This window comes from Varanus komodoensis, unplaced genomic scaffold, assembly GCF_004798865.1.
Source record: "Varanus komodoensis strain SLA01 unplaced genomic scaffold, ASM479886v1 scaffold3, whole genome shotgun sequence".
Taxonomy (NCBI): domain Eukaryota; kingdom Metazoa; phylum Chordata; class Lepidosauria; order Squamata; family Varanidae; genus Varanus; species Varanus komodoensis.
This window is the reverse complement of record NW_025335761.1, coordinates 262,699-285,763: the sequence shown is the minus strand read 5'-3', so window position 1 is coordinate 285,763 and position 23,065 is coordinate 262,699. Positions and strand designations below refer to the sequence as shown.

At 39.1% G+C, this 23,065-nt stretch overlaps 1 protein-coding gene across 8 annotated transcripts in view; it reads left to right on the top strand.

Moving 5' to 3' along the window:
- NAV2 (neuron navigator 2) overlaps positions 1–23,065 on the top strand; it is a 332,059-nt gene that overhangs the window by 243,054 nt on the left and 65,940 nt on the right. For all 8 annotated transcript variants that reach the window (XM_044436703.1, XM_044436702.1, XM_044436706.1 and 5 more), the window contains 4 exons: positions 13,489–13,627; positions 17,976–18,267; positions 20,267–20,969; positions 21,808–22,275. In XM_044436703.1, the coding sequence (XP_044292638.1) occupies positions 13,489–13,627; positions 17,976–18,267; positions 20,267–20,969; positions 21,808–22,275 (1,602 nt within the window). The remainder of the gene's footprint in view (positions 1–13,488; positions 13,628–17,975; positions 18,268–20,266; positions 20,970–21,807; positions 22,276–23,065) is intronic.

The following is a 23,065-nucleotide window of genomic DNA, read 5'->3' as shown; positions in this document are numbered from 1 at the left end:
GCCATTAGGCTAATGCTGCATTTTTGTGTGGTGTTTTCATATTACATTGTATGTTATTCAAATAACAGCAGTCAAGTAAGTTTTCTGTGTACACTGTGTCTGTGAAAGGCCAATGTGTGACATGTTATGAGGGAGCAATTGTGGAAAGTCATATTCTAACAAATTAAAATATCAAAAGAATATAGTCAGATGTGTGTGTTCAGTGATTTCTTGCTGTTTGAGAAATCCAGTATTCCTGTTTTCTTGGAAGAGCCATGGGAAGGGGAAAACATAAACATGATCACTGATTTGAAGACCTTTTCTTTAAAATCCAACCAAAAAGCTTTTTCACAGCTTTGTTTTTTAAATCTGTGAATTAAAGAGAACGTTTGCATTTGAACTAGCCTAATGAAGTTAACTGGAATGTTGAAAACGTCTCAAATCTGTTTGTTTTGTTAATCAAATTTGTTTTGGTTTACATGATTAGGTTTGCTTGTTCCAGCAGGGAGATGTATGCAACTGTGATCAGATTGTGCTGCCTGCATCATGGGCTGAAGGTTTTGCACAACCTTGTGTGCCTCTTTCCAACCTAGCATGTTGGATCTTTTACACTGCTGACCTAGTACTGGCAGAATAGCTCAAGTGCATTCTCTTTCAGCACTTCAGAGGTTAATTTCACAGAGGGATCAGATTACTTTGTAGGGCTGTTTATAGTGTTCACCTTCTAGCTAGCTTGCTGCTTTCCCAGCCTCTTCCAGAACCACTGAGTGAGCTCTTGAGAGAACCAGCCTTTCGTGTCCCGGTGTACACGAAGATCAATCGTAAACTGCACCTACCAAGATCGCTTTTCTTTCTGGTGGAGTATTTTGATGGCAGCCAGATGAAGGTGTCAACCTATAAAATAAACCTGGCTCCTTTTTCTAGGGTTCTTCATGGGCGGCAAAGTGGAGAAATGCTTTGGCCTAGAGACCTGGCAAGGTAGGAATACTTTTTGCACTTCGAGGAAGCACAGTCTTGGTGCAGTGGCTGAGAATAGCAAAAAAGTGTGAATGCTTAGCGTTGTATTTAAACGGGCATTTGAATCCTAGCAACACCAAAACAAGAATTTCCAGCTGAAGCACCATAAATTTCTGCATTATTTAAAGTGAACTGTAGAAAGAAATCTGAGTTTTACTATTTTCATTTTACGTATAATACGTTTTAGAAGATTGGTGTGTACAATTGACAAATGCATTTAAGTTGTTTTCTTCATGTCAAGTCCTCAGTTTGTTGAGTGTGCTCATGGACGCCTTGATTTCTTTCATCATTCTTATTTTATACCATTAATACACCTTCTATCCATTTAGTCAATGGCATTAATTTTTGCTTTATGTCACCAAAAGGTTACCTTCGAGGGGACAAAGTCTGCTGTGGCAGTTGAGAATGTTCTTGTGCTTAATACTTTATATGCATAAACTTGTATAAGTTGCTACAGTACAAGTATATTTTGGATTTCTATCCCCCAGATTGTGATGCAAACATAATAATGGCATTTTAATCATTATCTTTTTTTACAACAGTAGGTTGTGTGTTTCTTTGTATATGTGTATGTACATGAGTGTTGGATATATAATATTTTGCAGCCAAGCATTACTATTCAGTAACTTTTGCTCATATTGACCCAGTTTTAAGCCATATTACTGCTGCCATAGGCTTATTGCATGGTCTTACAGGAGTAATTTGGTTCAAAAAGGAAACATTTTATTTTTCTCAGACGGATTGTTGTGATGGAAAACACACTAAAGGCAATTATTTAAGGTGGGAGCATGTGCAGTTCTATAGCCTTTCCCCTTTGATTTTCCAGCTGCATTACCTTCCCCATCCTGCAGAGTGATATTTTCCATGAAGTCCCTTCACCTCTGTCTCCTATTTTGGGGTAAAGACCAGTTGTTCTCTACTATAGTTCTCCAGCTAAGTAATATCTGCTCAGAACTCTCGGTTTTCCATTGCAAATATGATCGCTTTGAATTCCAAACCAGATTGCTGAAGCCATATTCATAGTGATCTTTATGTGATAGCAGTTAAAAATGTCCCCATTTCCATGTTTGTGTTCAGGCCTGGTATCCTGCTGCCTTATGAGGGTCAGTCACCATGGAGCAAGATGCTCCAATAGTGCAACAGGAAGCTAATATTCCCTAAAGCAGTCAGAGATAAGCAGAAACACTTGTTTCTAGAATAAAACAGGTCAGCAGGGCTAGTGGAAAAGAGCTCACAGCAGCACTATCTCTTTCTGGAAACAAGTATTTGGGAGTTGCTCTAGGACAGTGGTGGTGAACCTATGGCACGTGTGCCGCAGTGGACACGCAGAGCTCTCTCTGTCGACATGTGAGCCAAGTCAACCCAGCATCACCCCAGCAGCCGAGCATCAGATAACAGTGCACGTAGGGGTCATGCGCATGCTCAGAAAGGAGTAGCAGTGCCAGGTGATGACATCACGAGATGCAACTCATTAGCCGCAACTCATCCAAGCTTTTGCATAGCCGGTCAGTGCACTGTCAAGGAGATACATGTATGTATATGTATGTAGGTGTGCGTGCGTGCGTGTATATATTTGCTTGGACTGGCTGTAAGTTGTTTTTTCTAAACTAAAACCTCAATTTTATTGCAGTGTTGGCACTTTGTGATAAATAAGTGGGTTTTGGGTGCAGTTTGGGCACTCGGTCTCTAAAAGGTTTGCCATCACTACTCTAGGATTGGTAGGGATGGGTCTCACTGGAAAACCACAAACAACAGTGGTGGAATGGCAAGGTTGAATACTTGTTCTTCCAGTGAACGTAGATTGGTAGGTTCTCCAGATGACTAAATGTAGTATTTTGAACCCAGGAGTGCTGCACCACTGGAAGAAGCCCTTTAGAAACACAAGAAGGGTTTCTCCCAGTGGTGTAATATATCTGGATCTCCAAATGTCAATGAATTGCCACTCTCCTCAGTTCCAGCCAATATGGCCAATGGTGAAGAAAGATGGGTATTGTAGTACAACAGCACATGGAGGGATACACCTATCAGTCTGATGCTTATTCAGAATTGCTACTGCCATGTCCTGTGCTGAACCATAAGCATTGTATAAAAACCCAAAAAGTATGAACTAGAAACATGAAGAGCAGAACTCTGGACCCACCCCCAGTTGAAGCTTCTATGTATTACAATAATAAGGTGCCAGGAAACACTGACATTGTAAAATGATCACTTCAGCTACTCCCATTTGAAAAACAAAGAGGCAGAGATTGCATAAAGTTATGTGGAAATGTGATCTGCATGAAGTTTACAGTTAACTGAATAATACTCGTTTTATGCTGATGTATAGATACTGCAATAAAGTGGGTGGGGAGTGGGAAGAATGGTTGAAGAACCCTTCAGTGCTTCATAGAAAGTGGAACAAGCTGTTTCTTTTTTAGGTGTGTAGTACAAGACTTGATAAATGTAGATATGGTTGTTTTAGGTAAGCCTAAGGTATGGATCAGTAAATATGTCAAAGTGACAGTGTTCAGAGGATTGCATGTTGATTTATGCAATGGTGGTGCACCATGGTAGGCTCCTGTTCTGGTGAGGCATAACCATAATAGTCATTTACCATTTGATCCACTCATGTGAAGTAGAGTAAAACTATTTTTGAAAGCAGTGATTTGTAGATTTCAAAGCAAATAGCTAGAGGGTGAAAGCTTTTTAAAGGGTAGGCCAGGCAGTGGGATAAAGAAGGAAACATAGCTCTCTGTTTGGTTAAAATGCTTGAAGTCCATCTATGAGCACTGGCAGAGGCTACAGCTTGCTCCACTAGATGCAAACCAGTCAATGGAGCCCTGACTACCTTTTCTCTCCCGACTACCTCCAAGTAGAAGTCTTTATTGCCTGATTACCTGCATGAGTTATCCTTTTTTGTCACTAGAGCTGATACTCCTATATCCAAATCATTGTACATGGGTTGTGCAGTATGGCACTTTGGCACAGGGTGAATAACAAGGCTTCAGAAAAACGTTTTCCAAAACAATATTGCTTTTACTTAATAAGGCAACAACATTAACAGTTATTCAGTCAAAAGGCTATATTTAGAACAGTTACCCATATGAGCAAATAAAAAGAAACAGAGATCAATGCAGTCAGCCAACCCTATTCTAGACTGTTCCCAAACCCAGCCAGTACTTAATGAGGCAGCTTCCAGACTGCAGCTTAGCTTCTCTAGTCTGGATCCATGGAAGGCATCCACTGTGGATTTTCCAGTTCTCTGTCTTCAGTTCTTCCTCAAACTTGTCTTCTTTTTTTCCACTTTCCATATCTGTAAATCATGTCCTTTCTTTCTAACTCTGTGTTTCAGTTTTATTTAGATACATTATTTTTACTCACCTCCCAAATGTTGCCCAGTCAAAACAGGACAAGGGCCTATCTAGTCCTGCATTCTTTTCCTCACATGGCCTACCAGATGCCACAGGAAGTCCACAAGCAACAAAAGGGAGTAGTGTCTTGATTAAGCTTCTATATATCCCTACATGTGAGCTCATTTCTTTCCTTCCTGGGTTGAACGTTTAACCTTCCAATATGTTTGTGATCCTCCTGATTACAACTTCTAAAATAAGCATCAACCATTTACATCCCTATGTTCTGAAGCAAAGACAAAATGCCTAAAAGTTATATTCCTTCATATCATCTTACATCTCAGAATTTAGTTTCCAGATTGATTTTTCAGTAAAGCATTTGATGTTTTTTAATAATTTTGGAAGGTTTTTAAATATGCACATTGATACATCAAATCTTTAACCTCACCAGAATGCTATGAAGTTGAATTACAGAGTGACCCAAGATCATACCACAAAGATAATTATCTTCAACACAGGTCTTCTGGATCATGACCAGAGCTGCCCTGTAGCAGAGCGACCCCAACTGCAGCTCTCCAGAACTGAGGGTGCAGAGATGGAGATGGGGATAAACCGAGTGCAGGCCTGCTGCCTGAAAATTGATACCAAATCTGGGATATGCACTGCCTAAGAATGAGAAATATTCTCTCTTTGTACCTTAACACTCCACTTACTGAAGCTATATTTGTGACAAAGCCACTAATGTTAATTAATACTTCCATGGCAGTATACTGTTTTTTTTTGTTTTTCGTTTTGCCTGGTGTGCCAATAGGATAGATGGACTGTGCATCTTAGAGTCATTACAAATACTGAGGCTTGGACATACACAAATGATGCTCAGAAACAGAAAGTTGCAAGGTACCCTTAAGTCCTTAATGGTAGATACTAGTTCTGGCTAGCCTGAAACAGGAGCTGCTTAACAGTCAAAGAGAGTACCTTTTCTATTTTGTATCCTTCCACCACTGTGCTGTATAGTCCTAAATGATTAGAATCTGTTTTGAACCTGAATGTCTCATTGCTAAATAGCTCAGTGAGAAGTATGGTATGGGAAAGGATTTTTAAAACTTCATTTTATATATCAACACTAGTGCTTACTTCCAAGAAAATATATGCTGCTGGAAATTCCACATACTGAATTTTAACACTCATATAGCTGCCTCTGTGAATGGTTTCTTCAGTCTCACTCCCCCCCCCCCCCACTTTGCAAGAGAAGTGACTACTGCTTGCAGGGAAAAAATGGAAAAAGCCAGTATTTTAGCAAAGCTGTGATGAGGCAGAGGTGCATTCCTTCCTTCGCACATCTCATATACACAAAGATAGTGCAGAAAGGAGTTATCATCTGGCATTTAGTTTGGACTTAGTCTACAATTAAAAGATACTTCCCATTGTTCTACTTGTTAGGGACACAAAAGTGTGGCAGAATTTTTCAGTGAGGGCAGCCCTTGTTAATCTGATGCAAATAAGGCGCTATTCAAACATGTGACAGACCAGTTGAGCTGCATTGGTTCATTCATATTAAGGACTGACTGCACAAGCAGACTTGCTAAACCTGTTTCAGATTCAAGATAGGCAAGTATAACAGAATTTACACACTGGTCAAAACCTTCTCTGTATCTCATCACAATCCTTCTGCCAAAAGGGTGATAGGCTGGGGGCTAGACTGTGTGAACAGTTATGCTGCCACAATCTGGAACAGTTTATCCATACTTGTCCATTCTTTTCTCCTTCACTTTTTACTTGGTTTGATGGACATTCGTGGAATTTCTGCACGTTGCTTCAGGAGATGCTCAGAAAGACATGGGGGGGTGCAATTTGAATCTCTAAATTCCAGAAACTGTTTATAAATATTAGTGATTTGAGCTTTAAAGTGATTCCTGGCTCACATTGTATCATAAATATGGTGTGTGTGTGTGTGTGTGTGTGTGTGCGTGCATACATGCGCGTGTGTGTTATGTGGCCTCCATATAGTTGGCAAACTTGGTAATGCCCTTTTACCCATGTGCATTATGCAGTAATGTAAGTCACCAGGAAGGAACAGTAGGCCTTTGGTGGGTCCAGAGTTTGGGCTAGGAGAACCTGGGTGGAGCACAGGCAACAGTGCCTCAATCCAAACATTAACTTTTAGGTAACTTCAGAAGGACAGTTTGAGCCGTGTGTGTGCATCCCTGTGGGTGTGACTCTGAGCTGCATAAACATGTCAGCCAATTGGTACTCAGATATTGCTGGTGTTTGGGTTTGCAGTAATATGTCTGTTGAGATCATGAGAATTCCGACTTACTCCAACCATGCACCTCTGTTTCTTGGCAGTACAAAATGTGGCTATTATGAACCTTATTTCTGTACAACTTTAAAATTATTCAGTTTGTAGTAGAAACTTAAAGCAGCAAAAATTTCAGTTGTGTGCAACGGTCTATAGTGCTTTCAGGTAACTTACTATTTGTTGGCTTGGATTTTTAATAGCTTTTTATATTGGTCTAAAGCATAATATAAAGTTTATGTCAAGGAAGTTATAGTCTTCTGATTCCTCTGCCTTTAATATATATTGTTGTTTGTGAATTTTGTTCTATGTTTGTAAGCTACTTTGTTTCATGTGGTGACCTGAAAATCATTAATTAAGTAGTGTCTATTTTGATAATCAGCCAAAGGGTAAGGGCTTTAAAATGTTAGCTAAAGGTACATTGTTTAGCTTGATCGTGTCAACATAAGGATCTATCACTACATTCTTTTCAGTGTAACCTTGATCAGTCCAACCAAAGGAATTGCACAGATATTTAGAAGTAACAAAAACTGGCTTGAAAACGATACCCAGGTACATTAGTATAATCTAGCTCTCATTTTCATAAATTACTGTGACCACTTTTCTGTTGGTTGGTGCTTGTCCTGCATTTCAATGTTGCACTTCCTGGTTTCTCTCCTGAATTTAAGGCAATTTGATTTCTCAGTCAAACTTGTGTCAGGAAATTTCAGTTAGCTCTTTACAACTTAATGTAGCTTTCTATCTGAAATGTTGATTGAGGAAGTTACGAATAGTGTCCAACAAAGAATTCTTGGAGCCTAACATACAAGCAACAAATGATACCCTAACGCATTGACTTTTAAAAAACGTAGTAGTATAAATGAAGCAATTTTGTTAGAAATGTGTATGTTTATTGATAGGATATTGTAAAAGACTTTATATATGATCATATATTTTAGGTCAGTTGCTAGTCTGGTTGGTGGAAAAAGGTATGGCTAAGACCACAGAAGAGAAGGGGCATTCTAGTCAAGAGCTGGTAAACGAGCTGTGATCAGGATCGTAACACATATGCAGCGGGGGAAATGTAAGAGAGCCTGTTACTGCTCAGCAGTATAAAATCTTGCACAGTGCCTTCTTGTGTCATTGCTTAATGGACCCTGTATCAAATCCATACCATGAACAGTCTCAATGCTAGCTTTTAGCAACCAAAAGATAAGAGATCTCAATCTAGTATGATCCTCAAGTCCATTGAAATCAACTTCAGACATAAAGTGGTTTGAATGTGTGCTTTGAATTTTTAAAGGTAACAATTTATCATCACATAAATAAAATGTACTGAGAAGGAAGGTTTGTAGGTTAAACCCCCAAGTGGACCATCCCGTCTCACCACTTCATCATTTACTTCTGTTTGTGCTTCTTTGCATGCATGATGCAAAGAAGGGACACAATCAGGCTTGCAAGATGAGATGAATGGGCCACTAAACAATGCATGCCAGAAATAGCCCTTCTCTGTGACTGTTTCCCTGTTGTCCAGGCACAAGAGGCTGAATATAAACCCTAATATATGCTTCCAGTTCTCCTTCATGGTCTCTGTGCATCACACACATGGGCTCTACACATATGCACAGATGATAAACTGATTCAGAGTTAATCGTTTAAAACAGTTTAAAATAAAACACACGCACTTGAGTAAAATAGGGAGATGTAACAGAGCAAGCTGCTTTAGGCAGCAATGCCATTGGAAGTTATTATATTTGTGTGCATGGTTTTTAAAGATGAAATCATCCTGACCCTGATTTTTATTTTCAGCACGCAGTAACTTGCCCTAATTTATTCTTTAGAATGATGATACAACATTTTGATACAAATCCCATGCAATCATTGTATATCGTTCCTCAAATTCCTCATACCATGATGTCAGTAACTGGGAGAGTCCCAAAGGAAAACAATGGAAATCTTTTGTTTTATAGTACAATTAAACAGGCTCTGTGGCTTTTCTCTTCTCAGAAGAATTTAAGAGTTCTAGTTTATGCTGTGGAGTTCTGTATCTACAATTGAAGTTCTGTATCTAAATGCATACGTAATATTTTACAAAGAAAGGGGTAATCGCCAAGTTTCCAGTTGAAATGCTGCATTTGCCCTAAGGCACTACTTTTCTCCCCCTCCTTCCTCCTGTAATGTAAGATAGCCTTTGTTCTTGAACTACACAGAGAGTTCCAAATTAAACTCCAACTATTAAGATGAGACTTCCTTGGTATACAGGAACCCTGTGCCACTTTCCAGTTCAGTAGGCTGCTTAAAAGCACCTGATAGTGGATCAAACATGTAAGATTTTTGTTTCTGGGGAAATGCACTTGTCCATTCCCAGAAAACAGTTTCAGACAAACCATCTAAACAATCATTAAAGTTCTTGGGAGGAAAATGACAGACTCTACAATATAAAATTTACCTTTGTCAGTGGTGTGTATGCCAGTGGTTTTGGGTTTTGCATAGCTTGAATGGCTGGATTGTGCTGGGTAGTTACACTTGAATGTTTAGGAAAAGAGTTTGTTTATTCCACAAACTGCCCTTGTAAAGCATCCTTTTTGTTATATTGCTTTTCTAAAAGGGCCGAATTCCTGTGGTTGGCTGCAGGGAGCATGCAGAATTTGGCAAGGTTTGTAAGCAGCCTTTTTGGCATGGCAGGAATGTGATATTATGGGCAGAAAACAATACCCTTTTGAGCAGCTGCCAGCTCAGGAACCTTAACAGAGGCCAGCTTTTCACTGGTGAACTACTTTGAAACATGTTAACAGAAATCTGCAATTTGCATATCATATTTTGGAGACATACTCATTCCGATCTCATCACTGTCAAATGTACATGTACATGTCACATTGCCTTGAATATCGCCTGCTGCCAAGTGTAAAGCTGTTGACTACTGTGGAATTTAAATTTGGGAAAAGAAAAATGTAATGGCTCAGTGCTTGGGAGGCACCACCATCTAAGCAGTCGTAAGCTTTGGGGGCAGTGTGCTATTGTGGTTAGAGCACTGAGCTTGCAGTTGGACCCTAGGTTCCATTTTTTTCTCAGTGTGTGGCTTGGGAAGTAGTACCTTTCAGCTTTACCTCTCACACATGATTTTTGTCAGGATAAAATAAGAGGCTGTATTTTGGCCAGGCCTTATTAAAGGAAAGGCTGGGGTTAAAGAATAATTAGTAAACCAAAGAAAGACATGATATTTAAGTGAATAATATGTTGGATCCAGACTTGCGCCACACTTTGTGTAGGCTATTGAACTCCAAGAGAACTATGTTAGAAATCCTACTGGTTTTAGTGAATCTACTCTCAATATGACTAAATCTGGTACCTACCCAGTATTTTTAAACGTGTTAAAATATACTGCCAAGTGTGTTACTTGGTTAAATGCTGCTTACTAAAGATATATCAGTCTGTGCTTTTAATGCTGGTTGCTCTAGTAGTTCGTACATTTATAATTCCCTTTGTAAGATAGCACTTTTGCAAATATACTTACTTGGTTGCCACGCATGGTGCATGCTAGGAATCCAGCAGTTAAAATCTTGACTTATCTGGGAGTTTTGGATCTCCTCCTGCCCTACTATTTGCAGGTGGATTGCTTTCCTGACTTTGGGCTTTGGGACTGAAACAGAACATAATTTTGTTAAGATTCAGCAATGCCATGTTAAACTACACTAAAGGTCAAATCTTCTTTCACCTGGCACTTGAAACTACAGGCAGTCCCTGAGTTAGGAATGTCCAAGTTACGAATGAATTGCCATACAGTCTATTATTTAAAAAAAAATACTGCAGAAAATCATCATCACCATAGAGAGAGCAGAAACAAAAGAGGAGAAAGGGAGGGCCTCCAAAGTATTATCATAGAGAAAGGGAAAGTGACAGGGTAGCAAGGGAGACATCCAGAACACACCTTGTCGACCCACTCATCTGATGAGGGAAATCTTTCCAGCATTTCCTTGCTGCAGAGAGGAGGCACTGATGGGTTGGGACCGGGTAAGAAATATTTGCAATTTTCCCAGGGGTCCTGTACCTCTAACCTTCACAGATGTGGAGGAACAGCTATACATGATCCACCTTACGCATACATTTGACTTAAGGACAAATTTCCATTTTCTCAACAAACTTGTAACCTGGGGACTGCCTGTAGTGAATTGTAGGATAGCTTGGTAGAAATGTGCATGTGTAATTGGAGTTCAGTCCCATATGAATAGTTTTTATAATTATTTAAAGAGACTTCATTTAGTTACTTTCCAGATGTAATATCTTATTTCCACTTTATTTTCGGTCCTTTAAAAATGGTACTTCCCATTAATATAGAATATGAGACAAAATGAATATGTCTCAAAGCACTCACATAATTTCCAGCATCCAAAGTGGATTTCATTTGATTGATCAAGTGAATAAAATGAAATGCACATGGTCTCAAGTTATGACTGAGAAGATTTTTGTTGACATCAGAAGTTATTAATTGCTGTATTACAAAGATCCTGTCATTGCTCGTGGAATCTGGAATGCTGTGATTCACAGGGTTGTTACATTTCCCTTTCTTTCTCTTCTCTTTTGAATTTAACCACTGTGATTCAGAAGCATGGGAAAAAGTTAAACTAATTTATATAATGAAGTGGTCTAAAACAGATGTAATGTACCATTTTGTGCTAAAGAAAAGAGTGATTGTGTGTAACTGCATAGCTCTGGAATGTTTTAGTAGCCCTAAGGAAGTTTGTTGTGTGCATCCTTGGGGCTATTCTTCAATTGATACAGTATCATGGTTGTAGTTAGGGAGAACTACAACTATGAGAACTCCTTTAGAAACCAGTCTTCTAATCATGAGGATGGTGTTGCATGGCTCCTCCTACTACTCATCTCTTACGTGTTGTTTGATTATCACAGCTGGCTTTTACTACAATTAGTTATGTCTCTACATATGTTGGCTCCTAGATTCCCCCCTTCCAGTCTGTATTTAGAAGAGTGAGTGGGACTGTTTGATCAAGATATATTGAACATGTTACCTGTTGCTGATTTATAAAACTTGCCTCCATCAACTGTGATTAACAAAAAAGAAGCATGGCCGATACTAAATGGGCCCCGGTTCTTATGATTATTGAAGGCCACTGGTGAAACAACATGACAGAAGAATGGATGATGGAGTAGGGAGAAGAGTATGAAGGATGGTGAGAATTTATGTGTGAGAAAGAGAGGAGCAGGAAGCCTGCAAGTATTATTGGGAGAAAGGAAATACTGCATCTGAATTGGACCTTAGTCTTGTGTGAGTTCCACTGTAACTGGTGAAACTTAATCCCAGGAAGATGTGTATAGAGTGTGTCTGTCCCAGCTGTTCTTTGTATGATATGTCGCAGAACATATTGCAAACAGCTGGGTCAGTCCCTAATAATTCTCTAGGGCCTCTCTGAAGACTTTATAAATATTAAATACTTGTTTCCAAATCTCTGTGTTAGTAGTTCATATTTAATTTAGTTTACACTTTATCAGTTACAGCTTTTATATTACACAACTCTGCTATTTGCTACGCTAGAAATGTTCCAAGGATTTAAAATTGAAGTTCTTGTTTGTAGATGCATGTCTTAAATAGTGACTCCTTGTTTTGCATTTGGTGTAAGGTTGGTGAGATTATTTAGTAGTTGAGAGATACAATCAGTCATTGGTTGAAATTCTGGAAACTGAAGCCAGCTGGCAGCTTCTGAATGAGTTTCTACTTCACCTCCTTCCCCCAGAGCCCATCAATTTAGAAGTAATACTGCAAGTCTAGGTGTTGAGAAGCTTGCTGAAAGGGCATGTCATCCTGTCAGGTACACTTAAGAGGAATGGTTTGTGCTAAAATACATTTTTTGGGGGCCTTATGTATGAGATCACATTCCTCTTTTAACCAGTAAAGATATTCTTCATCTGTTTGCTGCTATTTTCTAAACCATCCTTTCTGCTTCCTAAGGGACACTTTACATGTTACACTGTTTCCTACACAAAAATGCTTGTGCATTGGGGGGAAAATAGCGAACTCTCATCTGGAGCATACAGTGCACACTCTCTGTTTATGCATGTAGGCACAACAAATAGAGGCTCATGTGTTAATCCCACATGATGAACAATATAAGTGTTTCATGCTTTTTCATAGGAGTAACTAATCATAAGAAGCTTTTCATAGACACTAATGTTTCGGGTAGAAAAGAAATGTTTGCCATAACTTCACAGATAATTTTGAATTAAATGAATGAAAGCCCAAGTAAGGAACTGTTGCAACTGGTATGGAGAATTTTGAATTCCAGAATGTCACTGCTGTCACAGACTCAGTATGTGGTGTGCAGAAAACCTCTAATTTTGTCCATCTTCTGTGAAATAAGTAAAATTAATTGCACAGGATTATTGAAGAGACAGCACAGGACTGCAACTACAATAAGCCAGTGCAATATGTTCTAAACAATTATATATAAAACTTATATAATAAGAGTATGCCAGAATACTGTAGGGACATAATAAATTCTGAGCAATTAATTTAAAATCCAGAATAGCTTTCATTACCTAACCTTCTCCAAATCATCACATTATCACATATTTTCTGCTTTTATGTCAGTTTTCTACGGTAAACTAACATGGTTTTGGGTTTTGAAAAAAAAAAGCTTATTAAAATCCTTAGGCTTCTTAAAACTTGTATAAGTTAATAGTCCTCTCCAAAAAAAAAAAAAAACCTCAAAAAAACACAAATAACAACAAAAAAAGTTGAGAAGGTTTTCTGGCTATCTCTCAGTTAATACCAACAGTGAGTTAAATTAAAGCTGTCTTGTGTATATACTTTGTCAAGTATCTGTGGCAATTGTGTATTTTATTTTTAAGTATTTTTTCTCTTTCTCTCTGTAGCTGGGATGATAGCAGTTCTGTCAGCAGTGGAATCAGTGACACCATAGACAACCTCAGCACCGATGACATTAACACAAGCTCCTCTATCAGCTCCTATGCCAACACACCTGCATCCTCTCGCAAGAACCTAGATTCACAGGTAAGTCTCTCTTTCAATTTCAGGCATCTTACAATAGTGCCAGTGGTGTTCATTTCGTTCAAAAGCATATCAGCCTGTCAAAATTGTTGCCTATACCAAAGGAGAATTAAATCATTGTAGGACTTCAAGACTGCAGTCTTAAATACAATGAGATTTACTTCTAAACAAATGTTTATAATTCTGCTGCCTAGTAACAACTGATGTACACATGCAGAGTATATATGTGCAATTAGGAACTTGCACTGCTTAGAGATCCCATATGTATGTGCAGAACATATAGTATAGTTTTCACACACACAGTGTGTGGACAGGGTGAATTATTCCAACACTAGAAATGGTAAAAGAATGCATTTTTTTCTGGTTTAGGGATTTATTATTTCTTGGGTTTTCACTGTGAGGTAACAATTCTGTTTCAAATGTTAAAAAGAATAAGACATACTGAAATTGGAAATGTAAAATGTAGTAGTTGTTGAGGAGTAGAATTTTAATTAAGTTTACATAAAAGCTTAAAGATGATTATGCTTTCAGTGGAAATGTAAGCATGTGCTACTTAATGAAACGCATTCTAATTTTCCAAGGTTGCAAGTTGTAACAAGCTGTCCATTTTTTGGCAGCTTATCTCAAGAAAATTGTATTTAATGTCTGTAGGTGGCTTTCATCAAGCTTTACTAGCCTAAACACAGTAAAGAATTTTGCATCAGTGTGCAATTTATAATTTTTCTGCTATTTTCTTACCACGAGATGCTTTTCTTTTTTTCTTGCTTTCTGATTTGCTCTCTGTTCCATAGCTAATACATTCTAATTATGTGTATAACTGCTTTAGGGGATCACATCTTGGGGTTCCCACAAATGAAATTTAAATTGTTTATGCTTTGTAATAGTTGATGCTTTGGAAACATTTCTGTGTAGTTGCTATTCACATCCTTCCCCCAACACACACTTTTTAAAACTAGGATCTAAAGCTATTTTAATAGCACTTTATAATGTAACAGTGGATTTGCCATGAAGTGTTAAATTGCCTTGAGTACTCTGAAGCAAGGATCTTATTATCCTTTGTTCCTTTGCCATGGTGTGCATAGTTGAGGCTGCATGAAAGACTTTCGCCTCCAGATGTATTTTAGAGAGTTCCACTGTGCTGGAAATTGCTAGCACCATGCTCTGACACTGACAATATATGCTGAGGTTTTCAAGTGCTGCTTATAATGAAAGAAAGAAAAAGCTACATGTGAACTATTCTTCCTCACACATGCATAGCATTTTGAAGAATAAATTAGTATTCCCAGAATTTACAAAATGTATGGCAAACTCTTCTGTGGAAATGTGATATAATTCCTAAGAGGGATATTGGCATTTTCATGATTATCTTTCCAATGATAATGGGATTGTCTTGATGGGAGGAGATACATCTTGATTATCCCCTGCCCATTGGAACAGGAAGAATCTTTAATTGGGTTGATTCAAGATTTTTGGTGTAATGGAGTGAAAGCTACAAGCCAAATTTAAATTTGTCATGTTTTAAGAAAACTTGACATATATAAAGCAACAAAGACAAATTTATTCTGGCATGAGCTTTTGTGGACCCGCAAAAAAAAAAAATAGTCTTTGCTTTTATATCTGCATGGTTCCTACTTTAAGTTTGCTCCTTCAATTGAATTGGCTTCCATAAATGGATGGAAAATGTTGGATAAAACTGAGGATGCATGAGCATCCCTTGTACCTGTTTACAAGTCATGTGAGCATGTCTTGTTATATTGTGAACAAGAATGCCAGCAGGAAAGTAATTCTTGGGAATTTTCCACAATTTCCTGAAGCTGCACTTGGGCTCAAAAGTGCATATTTGTACTTCCACTTGTGCATTTCCTCCCCAAATTCAGACTTTTCATGTGCAATAAATGTGTAGAGAGTGGGCCCATATCTCATTCATTACAGATTTTCAGATAGAGTCATCTGATTCTGAGGAGGAGGTAGGAACAAAGACTTTGAAGTTTCAAGGTTATCTAGTGAAGTTTGTCAGGCAGAGCTTAATAACTGCCCTGCTTTGGAAGGGACAGAAGGGGTTTCAGGATGGGAAGAGGAGCAGATGCCAGACCCAGTCCTTGACCCAAGAAGGAGGTGATATGAGCTGCCCAGTTCTCCAACATTCCTGCTGCCTTGCCCTCAAGCAGGAAGAGCCACCCTGAGGGAGGAGTCAGAAGTTTTACTGTAAGGGAGGGACAGAGCGGGAAGTTTCTCATTTGGATTCAGCTGTTTACATAGGTAGATGCTTCTCCCTCAACTTTGGTAGAAGGCTGTTTAGAGTTTGTACTGTTCAAATATCTGATGTGTTTGGATAAAAGAATTTCACTTCAAAGGATTGTCTTGATTCTGCTAACCAGAAAGAAAGAGAGAAGGCACCAGCTCACAACAAAATACATATTTTTGATTTGGAAAAACATGTATTTTTAAAATCGGTGCCCTTCTAAACACACACATGAATAGAATCCAGGAAAAATCCAGCCAGCAGGGCATAGTAGAAACTCATTTTCTTAGGTACATGCAATTAAATGTAGAGCTGGATCAATTTAAACATTCTGCTGTGATTTTTTTTTCTGGGTGGAACCTTGATGAGTTTTGTGGGGTGCAAAAGAAGGGAAGACAATATAGCAGCAGGGATAGTTGGATAAGTGCAACATGTTCACAAGGATGGAGAGGCTCGGCTGAAAAGTGTCAGCAGTGACTCCTTTATTCACAACGACTTCCCTGAGTGATGCTATGTTATGAATTCCAGGTAGGACTGGGAATGTTGTTGTCTGGAACCCTGGAAAGATGTGGCTTGGGGGGGGGGGGAGACATGGCTTCTTTTGAGGAACATGCCTGATTCCAAAAAAAAAAAAAAAGTTTAAAAGACAGGCAGCTTGTTTACATTCAGCAGTTGCTGAGGAGCTTGGGCAGGTGGAGATCTTGTAGGCATCCTGCCTGAGGGATTCTGTGTACAGCTGTTTTGCTACCATGTAGACAGAGTGCTGGACTGGGTGCTCTGATCCAGCATGTCTTCTTTTACATTCTTACGCTCTGAAGCAAGAGAACAAAAGAACCTCTGTCAATGCTACCAATTCTCAGGGAACGCTCTCTGGCCCTACAAAATATTTTATTTTTTCCCTTCTTTGTCCCCTATGGCAAAAAATGTCCCCTATACCACTTTCATGGCCTGTGATGGAGGGACAACCTTAGATTGAAAGTGTGCTAGCCAAAACACTTGAATCAATACATCAGTTTAGTTTGCATTGTCATGTCAGATAATTGTGCAAAGAGGAATGCAATTTTGAAGTGTTACATGTGTATATATACACGTGTATGCATGTGTATATATACATGAACACATGTTCACATGCATATACAGGGTAAGAAATAAAAGGTTAAGGCAGGAAAAAGAGTGCCCAAAGGTACAGATTCTCCCAGCATCAGTGTTTTTGGGTTCCCATATGTGCAGCAGGTTCACAGCTTTTTCCTTTAATTTTGGCACTGGTGTTAAGTCTGCATGTGTGGAATTTGAATTGCAAATCATTTCAGATAGAACATGGAGCCAGTCCAAGTGAAACAAAGAGTACAGATAAAGAATATGCCAGCAAATGGTCCCTCCCCTTGGTCACTATGGGTGGGGAACCTGGTATTAGTTCTGCCCTGGAAAGACCCTAATCAGGAACGTAAGTATAGAACAAAAGAGAGACATGTATTGTGTTGAGTAAATAAACTGGTGTATGTAATTCTAGATCATCACAAATTTAAATTTATTCAGCAGGAGTTGTAAAGCATTTCCACTTCTGAAGAAATTCTCACCTCCATTGATAATAAAGTTAGTGTGAGGCTGAAACAGAAAGCACTCATTTATCTTTCAGTCTTGCAAAAAGCTGCCTCTTCATGCTCCACAGATCAAATTGCCAGCAAAGAGATAGGAAGGCAGAACAAAGGAAAAGCTCATACAACACACATTGAAGTGAGCATATGCCTTGCAGTGTGAAAGGTACTGTGTGGAATGCAGGGAAGAGGAAGCTTCATGGCAATGAGATGCATCGGTTTGAATTCTGACCTTCATAAATTCTGTTTCTGTCTGTGATTATTTAGTGTTTAATTATTATTTGCTTAAACATACTAGAACTGAACTATATACACTATAACTCATTGTTTGATTTGGGATTTTAAAAGTAGTAATTATTATTATTGTTATTTAAAAAACATACCAAATAAAGAATAATGAAAAGCTCTAGAGTGTAATCGTGAAGAGTAAGTTAACATTTCAAGCAAGAATCATTGGATCCTAGAAGAAGGAAAAGTTTGAAGTGAAAGTTTATGCTTTTCTTTTTCCCTTCAGACGGATGCTGAAAAGCATTCTCAAGTGGAACGAAATTCCTTGTGGTCTGGCGATGAAATAAAGAAATCGGATGGAGGCTCTGACAGTGGTGTAAAGATGGAGCCTGGATCTAGATGGAGAAGGAATCCGTCTGATGTCTCTGATGAATCTGATAAAAGCACCTCTGGGAGGAAGAACACAGTCATTTCGCAGACAGGTTCCTGGAGACGGGGCATGTCAGCTCAGGTTGGCATTACCACACCAAGGACGAAAACAGCAGCCACCCCAGGAACTTTAAAGACACCTGGAACAGGTGAGGAATGTGCAGCCAAAGTGTGAGCAATGCAGGCCAAGAATCCGTGCTGTAAGAAAATTTATTTTTCTGAACTGTCAGGATTTCAACTGTATTTTAATCTGTGCCTGTCTTTGACAGCGAGTAGTGGAATACTTTTCTGCTTTTGAGTACCTGTGCCAGCACAAAGAGAACCTGACAGTATTCTCTGTATTATTGGAATTATATCTGACTTTTGAATTGGTGTCTGTGCTAAGCAATAGAACTTGTATATTTCTTAGAAAGTACATTCTGAAAGTCAGAAGACACTTTTAAAATGTCTAGCTTAAAGTTAGGGCTTTTAAAAAACTGCTTAATTAGAAAATGTGTTTAACACTGCATATGCACAAATATGGTAATGAATTTGCTTCAGGAACTTACTTGTACAATGACTGGGTTCAGACAACATGGTAATTCATATTGAGGAGTTGAGTATGGATTAATTGTGGCTTGCTGAACCATAGTTAGACGTTGAAATGTTGATTATTAATCATGGTTGGCTAACCACAAACAAAATTGGCTAACAGCGAGAACTGGACATGGAACCACTGATTGGTTCAAAATTGAGAAAGGAGTTTGGCAAGGCTGTATACTGTTGCCCCACCTATTTACCTTATATGCAGAGCACATCATGAGAAAGGCGGGGCTAGATGAATCACCAGTTGGAATTAAGATTGCCTGGAGAAAGATCAACAACGTCAGATATGCAGATGATACCACTCTCATGGCAGAAAGTGAAGAGGAACTAAAGAGCCTCTTGATGCGGGTGAAGGAGGAGAGCGCAGAAGTTGGCTTGAAACTCAACATTAAGAAAACTAAGATCATGGCATCCGGTCCTCTCACTTCCTGGCAAATAGATGGGGAAGAAATGGAGGTAGTGACAGATTTTATTTTCCTGGGCTCCAAGATCACCGCAGATGGGGACTGCAGCCAAGAAATGAAAAGACACTTGCTCCTGGGGAGGAAAGCTATGGCAAATCTAGACAGCATACTAAAAAGCAGAGACATCACTCTGCCAACAAAAGTGCGTATAGTCAAGGCTATGGATTGGACACGATTTCAAGACTAACAACAACAACAGCTCTATGTGAATGGGAGAAAACTATCTGTTTCCCGTCCTCCTTTTGTGGAAATAATCTTTTGCCTCAGGGAAAGGAATTTGTAGAGCAGGCATGGGAAACCTCTCAGTCTTGGGTCCCATGTCGTCTGTGGGAGTTTGGCCCATCAGCATCCTTATTAAGCAATATCCCTTATCTCTAGCAGGGAAAAGTTTTTCTCTCCAAACAACAGCTGATCAAGGACACGCTTTTCTCTGCTGAGTGCTGAAAAATGCTGCCTCTCTTACTAAGACTACAGGAAAAAATAATCAGATCTGATCAGAGAGAACACCTCTTCCCTGCTTGGGGAGAAGAGGCAGGGGTTAGGAAGCAAGCTTTTGAGTGATAAAATCTTCCTTACTTTTAAAGTTTGTCCTGCAGAGTTTTGTCCTCCTTACTTGTGAGTAGACATGCTGTTTATGCTTCTAAGTAGCTATGTATAGGTTCATATTTGGGATGCTCTTTGAAAATGCTGCTAAGTGATTAGAAGTTCCCTAGAATGTGTTCTCTATTCCTCATTTGGTTTATATCAGAAATGTGCAACTTATGGTGTTCCAGGTGTTTTGGCCTACAACTCTCATGATCCTTCAGTGTTAGGCATTCCAGTGAGGGATGGTTGGAGTTGTAGCCCAGAGGGTCACAAGTTGCTTGCCCCTGGCTTTTTAGCAATTTGTCCACCTGTTCAAATTTCATATTAAACACATTAGATATGCTTTCCTGACATACCAAGGTATGCTATTCTCAATTTGCAACTAATTAAGCAAGTTCCAAATGCTCCCCTGTGCTTTTGTAGCTTGTGTACTTAAGCTTTTTCAGACTTCTTTTCACCATGTGGACAATATTTGGCATGATGCAACATTGGAACTCATTCTTTGTTTTTCTAGGGAAAACTGATGATGCCAAGGTTTCAGAAAAGGGTCGAATTTCTCCCAAATCTGGGCACATTAAACGTTCCCCATCCGATGCTGGACGTAGCAGTGGCGATGAATCAAAAAAGCCTTCTGCAAATAATTGTAGGGCAGCTACGGCCAATACAAATACATTTGGATTTAAAAAACAGAGTGGGTCAGCTGTAGGGATGACCATGATAACAGCTAGTGGGGCAACCATCACAAGTAGATCTGCTACTCTAGGCAAAATCCCCAAGTCATCTGGACTCATGGGGAGGTCCACTGGTCGGAAGACTAGTGTTGATGGATCACAGAATCAGGATGATGGTTACTTAGCTATTAGTACTCGGACCAATCTTCAGTACCGGAGTTTACCCAGGCCCAGCAAATCCAGCAGCAGAAGTGGAGCCGGCAATAGATCCAGCACTAGTAGCATAGACTCCAACATTAGCAGCAAATCAGCAGGCTTGCCTGTTCCTAAGATGAGGGAGCCAACAAAAGTTGCCCTTGGGAGCTCTTTGCCGGGCTTAATCAACCAGACTGATAAAGAGAAAGGGATCTCTTCAGACAATGAAAGTGTGGTCTCTGGTAATTCTGTTAAAGTGAACCCAGCATCTCAGGCAGCATCTAATGCAGCCCAGAACACTCACCAGCAAGGAGTCAAGTACCCAGATGTCGCCTCTCCCACTTTGCGCAGGTATGTACAGATCCTTCATTTGGGTAAAACTTGGAATTTAAAAGCTGGGGAGAATTTATATTCAGGTTTCCATTCCTGACCCTTGGGATATGAAATGAAATCATTTCTTTGAAGGGCTATAGCTAAGAAAAATTCATAGTTACCCTGCCATTTTACACTTGCTCTTGTGAAAAGAAATTTTCGTTTTACATTTGCAATGAGGGAAAAACAGGAAACCATGCTATTTATATTTAATAGTCTGATAATATTTTTCACACCAAGCTTAATAGTTAAATCACACTGAATAACTTTGTTGGTAATTGGAAAAGAACTAGTCATTAACAGTCGCTTTTTTGTTTTGGTTTTTATATAATTTTACTGTTACTGTTTTATTGTTTTCATTCTATGTTGTAAGCCATGCCAAGATGCCGAGGCATGAGGGGATGGCATATGAAAGTTTTAAATAAACAAATAAATAGTAATTCTGCTATTGGTAGGAAGACTGTACATAATCTATAGGTATACATGTTCCCAGTGTTGGTATACCCAGCACTAATACGGGCAAAAGTTTAAAATATTCAACCACTTTATTTGTATACAGCTTTTCCATATGATCAACTTTCAGTGAAATTAGCACAGAGCATAGGGAGAAGAAAGGAAACAGGAAAGGGAACAATCATGTGTCATTCAGGTTTTTATCATCATATTTATCATGCAGTGGTGTACAGCCACTAATTTTCTGGTGACTGAATACAGATTATACTTGGGGAATATTAGTAGTGTTCGCAGCAATGGATAGAACAAAATATCCTCTGAAATGTTGGTTTCCTGATTGCCTTTTCTGTTTTTCACTCCTTAGACTTTTTGGTGGAAAACCAAGTAAACAAGCTCCCATTACAACAGCAGAAAGCATGAAAAATTCAGTGGTCATCTCAAACCCACATGCAACTATGAACCAGCAAGGGAACCTGGATTCTCCTTCTGGCAGTGGCATACTCAGCAGTGGTGGTAGCAGCCCTCTCTATAGTAAAAATGCAGACATGAATCCATCTCCATTAGCATCTAGTCCCAGTTCTGCTCATTCGGCTCCTTCCAACAGCTTAACCTGGGGTACTAATGCCAGTAGTAGTTCTGCTGTTAGCAAGGATGGGATTGGATACCAGTCTGTCAGCAGCCTGCACACCAGTTGTGAATCCATTGATATATCTCTCAGCAGTGGAGGCGGGCTGAGCCACAACTCTTCCAGTGGCTTGATTGCAGCTTCTAAAGATGACTCGTTGACTCCCTTTGTTAGGACCAACAGTGTTAAAACAACATTGTCAGAAAGGTGAGGAAAAAATTCAGAAGGCATTTGTCCAGTTTTTGTATGCATTTGTATATGTAAGTGTTCTTGGTATTGATATGGGTATGGTAACCAGTAGCTTGATCATAACATGTTGACTTGGGAGTAAGTCCCATTGGATGGTAGCAGCTACCATAAGTAACATCAATAAGTCTTAGGTTCTTCTGTTGGGTTTCATGAGGATTAGTATGGGAGAAGTTTTGTTTTCGTGTAAACATTGGTTGATTTAGGATAGTGGTACAGAATCTCCTTTTAATTTGGAGAAACTTTCAGGTGCTGCATTCAAGAGCTGGGTGAGCTTGAAGGCAAATGGCTCAAGGTCTAAACACCAGGGTTGGGGGGTAACAGCCTATTTTAGCATAAAGCTCTGATTACCAATAACTAAGCTTTAGGAGAGACATTACAACCTTTTATACTGCACAAAAGCCAAGATACCACCAAATATTGGTCATTAGGGAAGAGATTGTAGGGCCAGGGGAAGGAGGGATGCCCATCTAAGAAATTTCATAGGATCAGATTGGAATCTCAGGTAAGCCAGATTTGACCCCTAGGTTGAATATTCTATACTTCTGATCTAGAGAGTTACCATCATTCAGCCTATTGTCTTCTTAGTATTTTTAAGATAACTTGGGGATTCTGAACATCTGCAATGAAAAAAGTTATATATCTTTCCTTCAAGAAATCATCCATAGATCTTTTTTTGATTGTCAAGCAAAAACCTTAGACCAAACCCTTAAATTTTCAGATGATGAAGCAAGAACTGCCACAAATATGA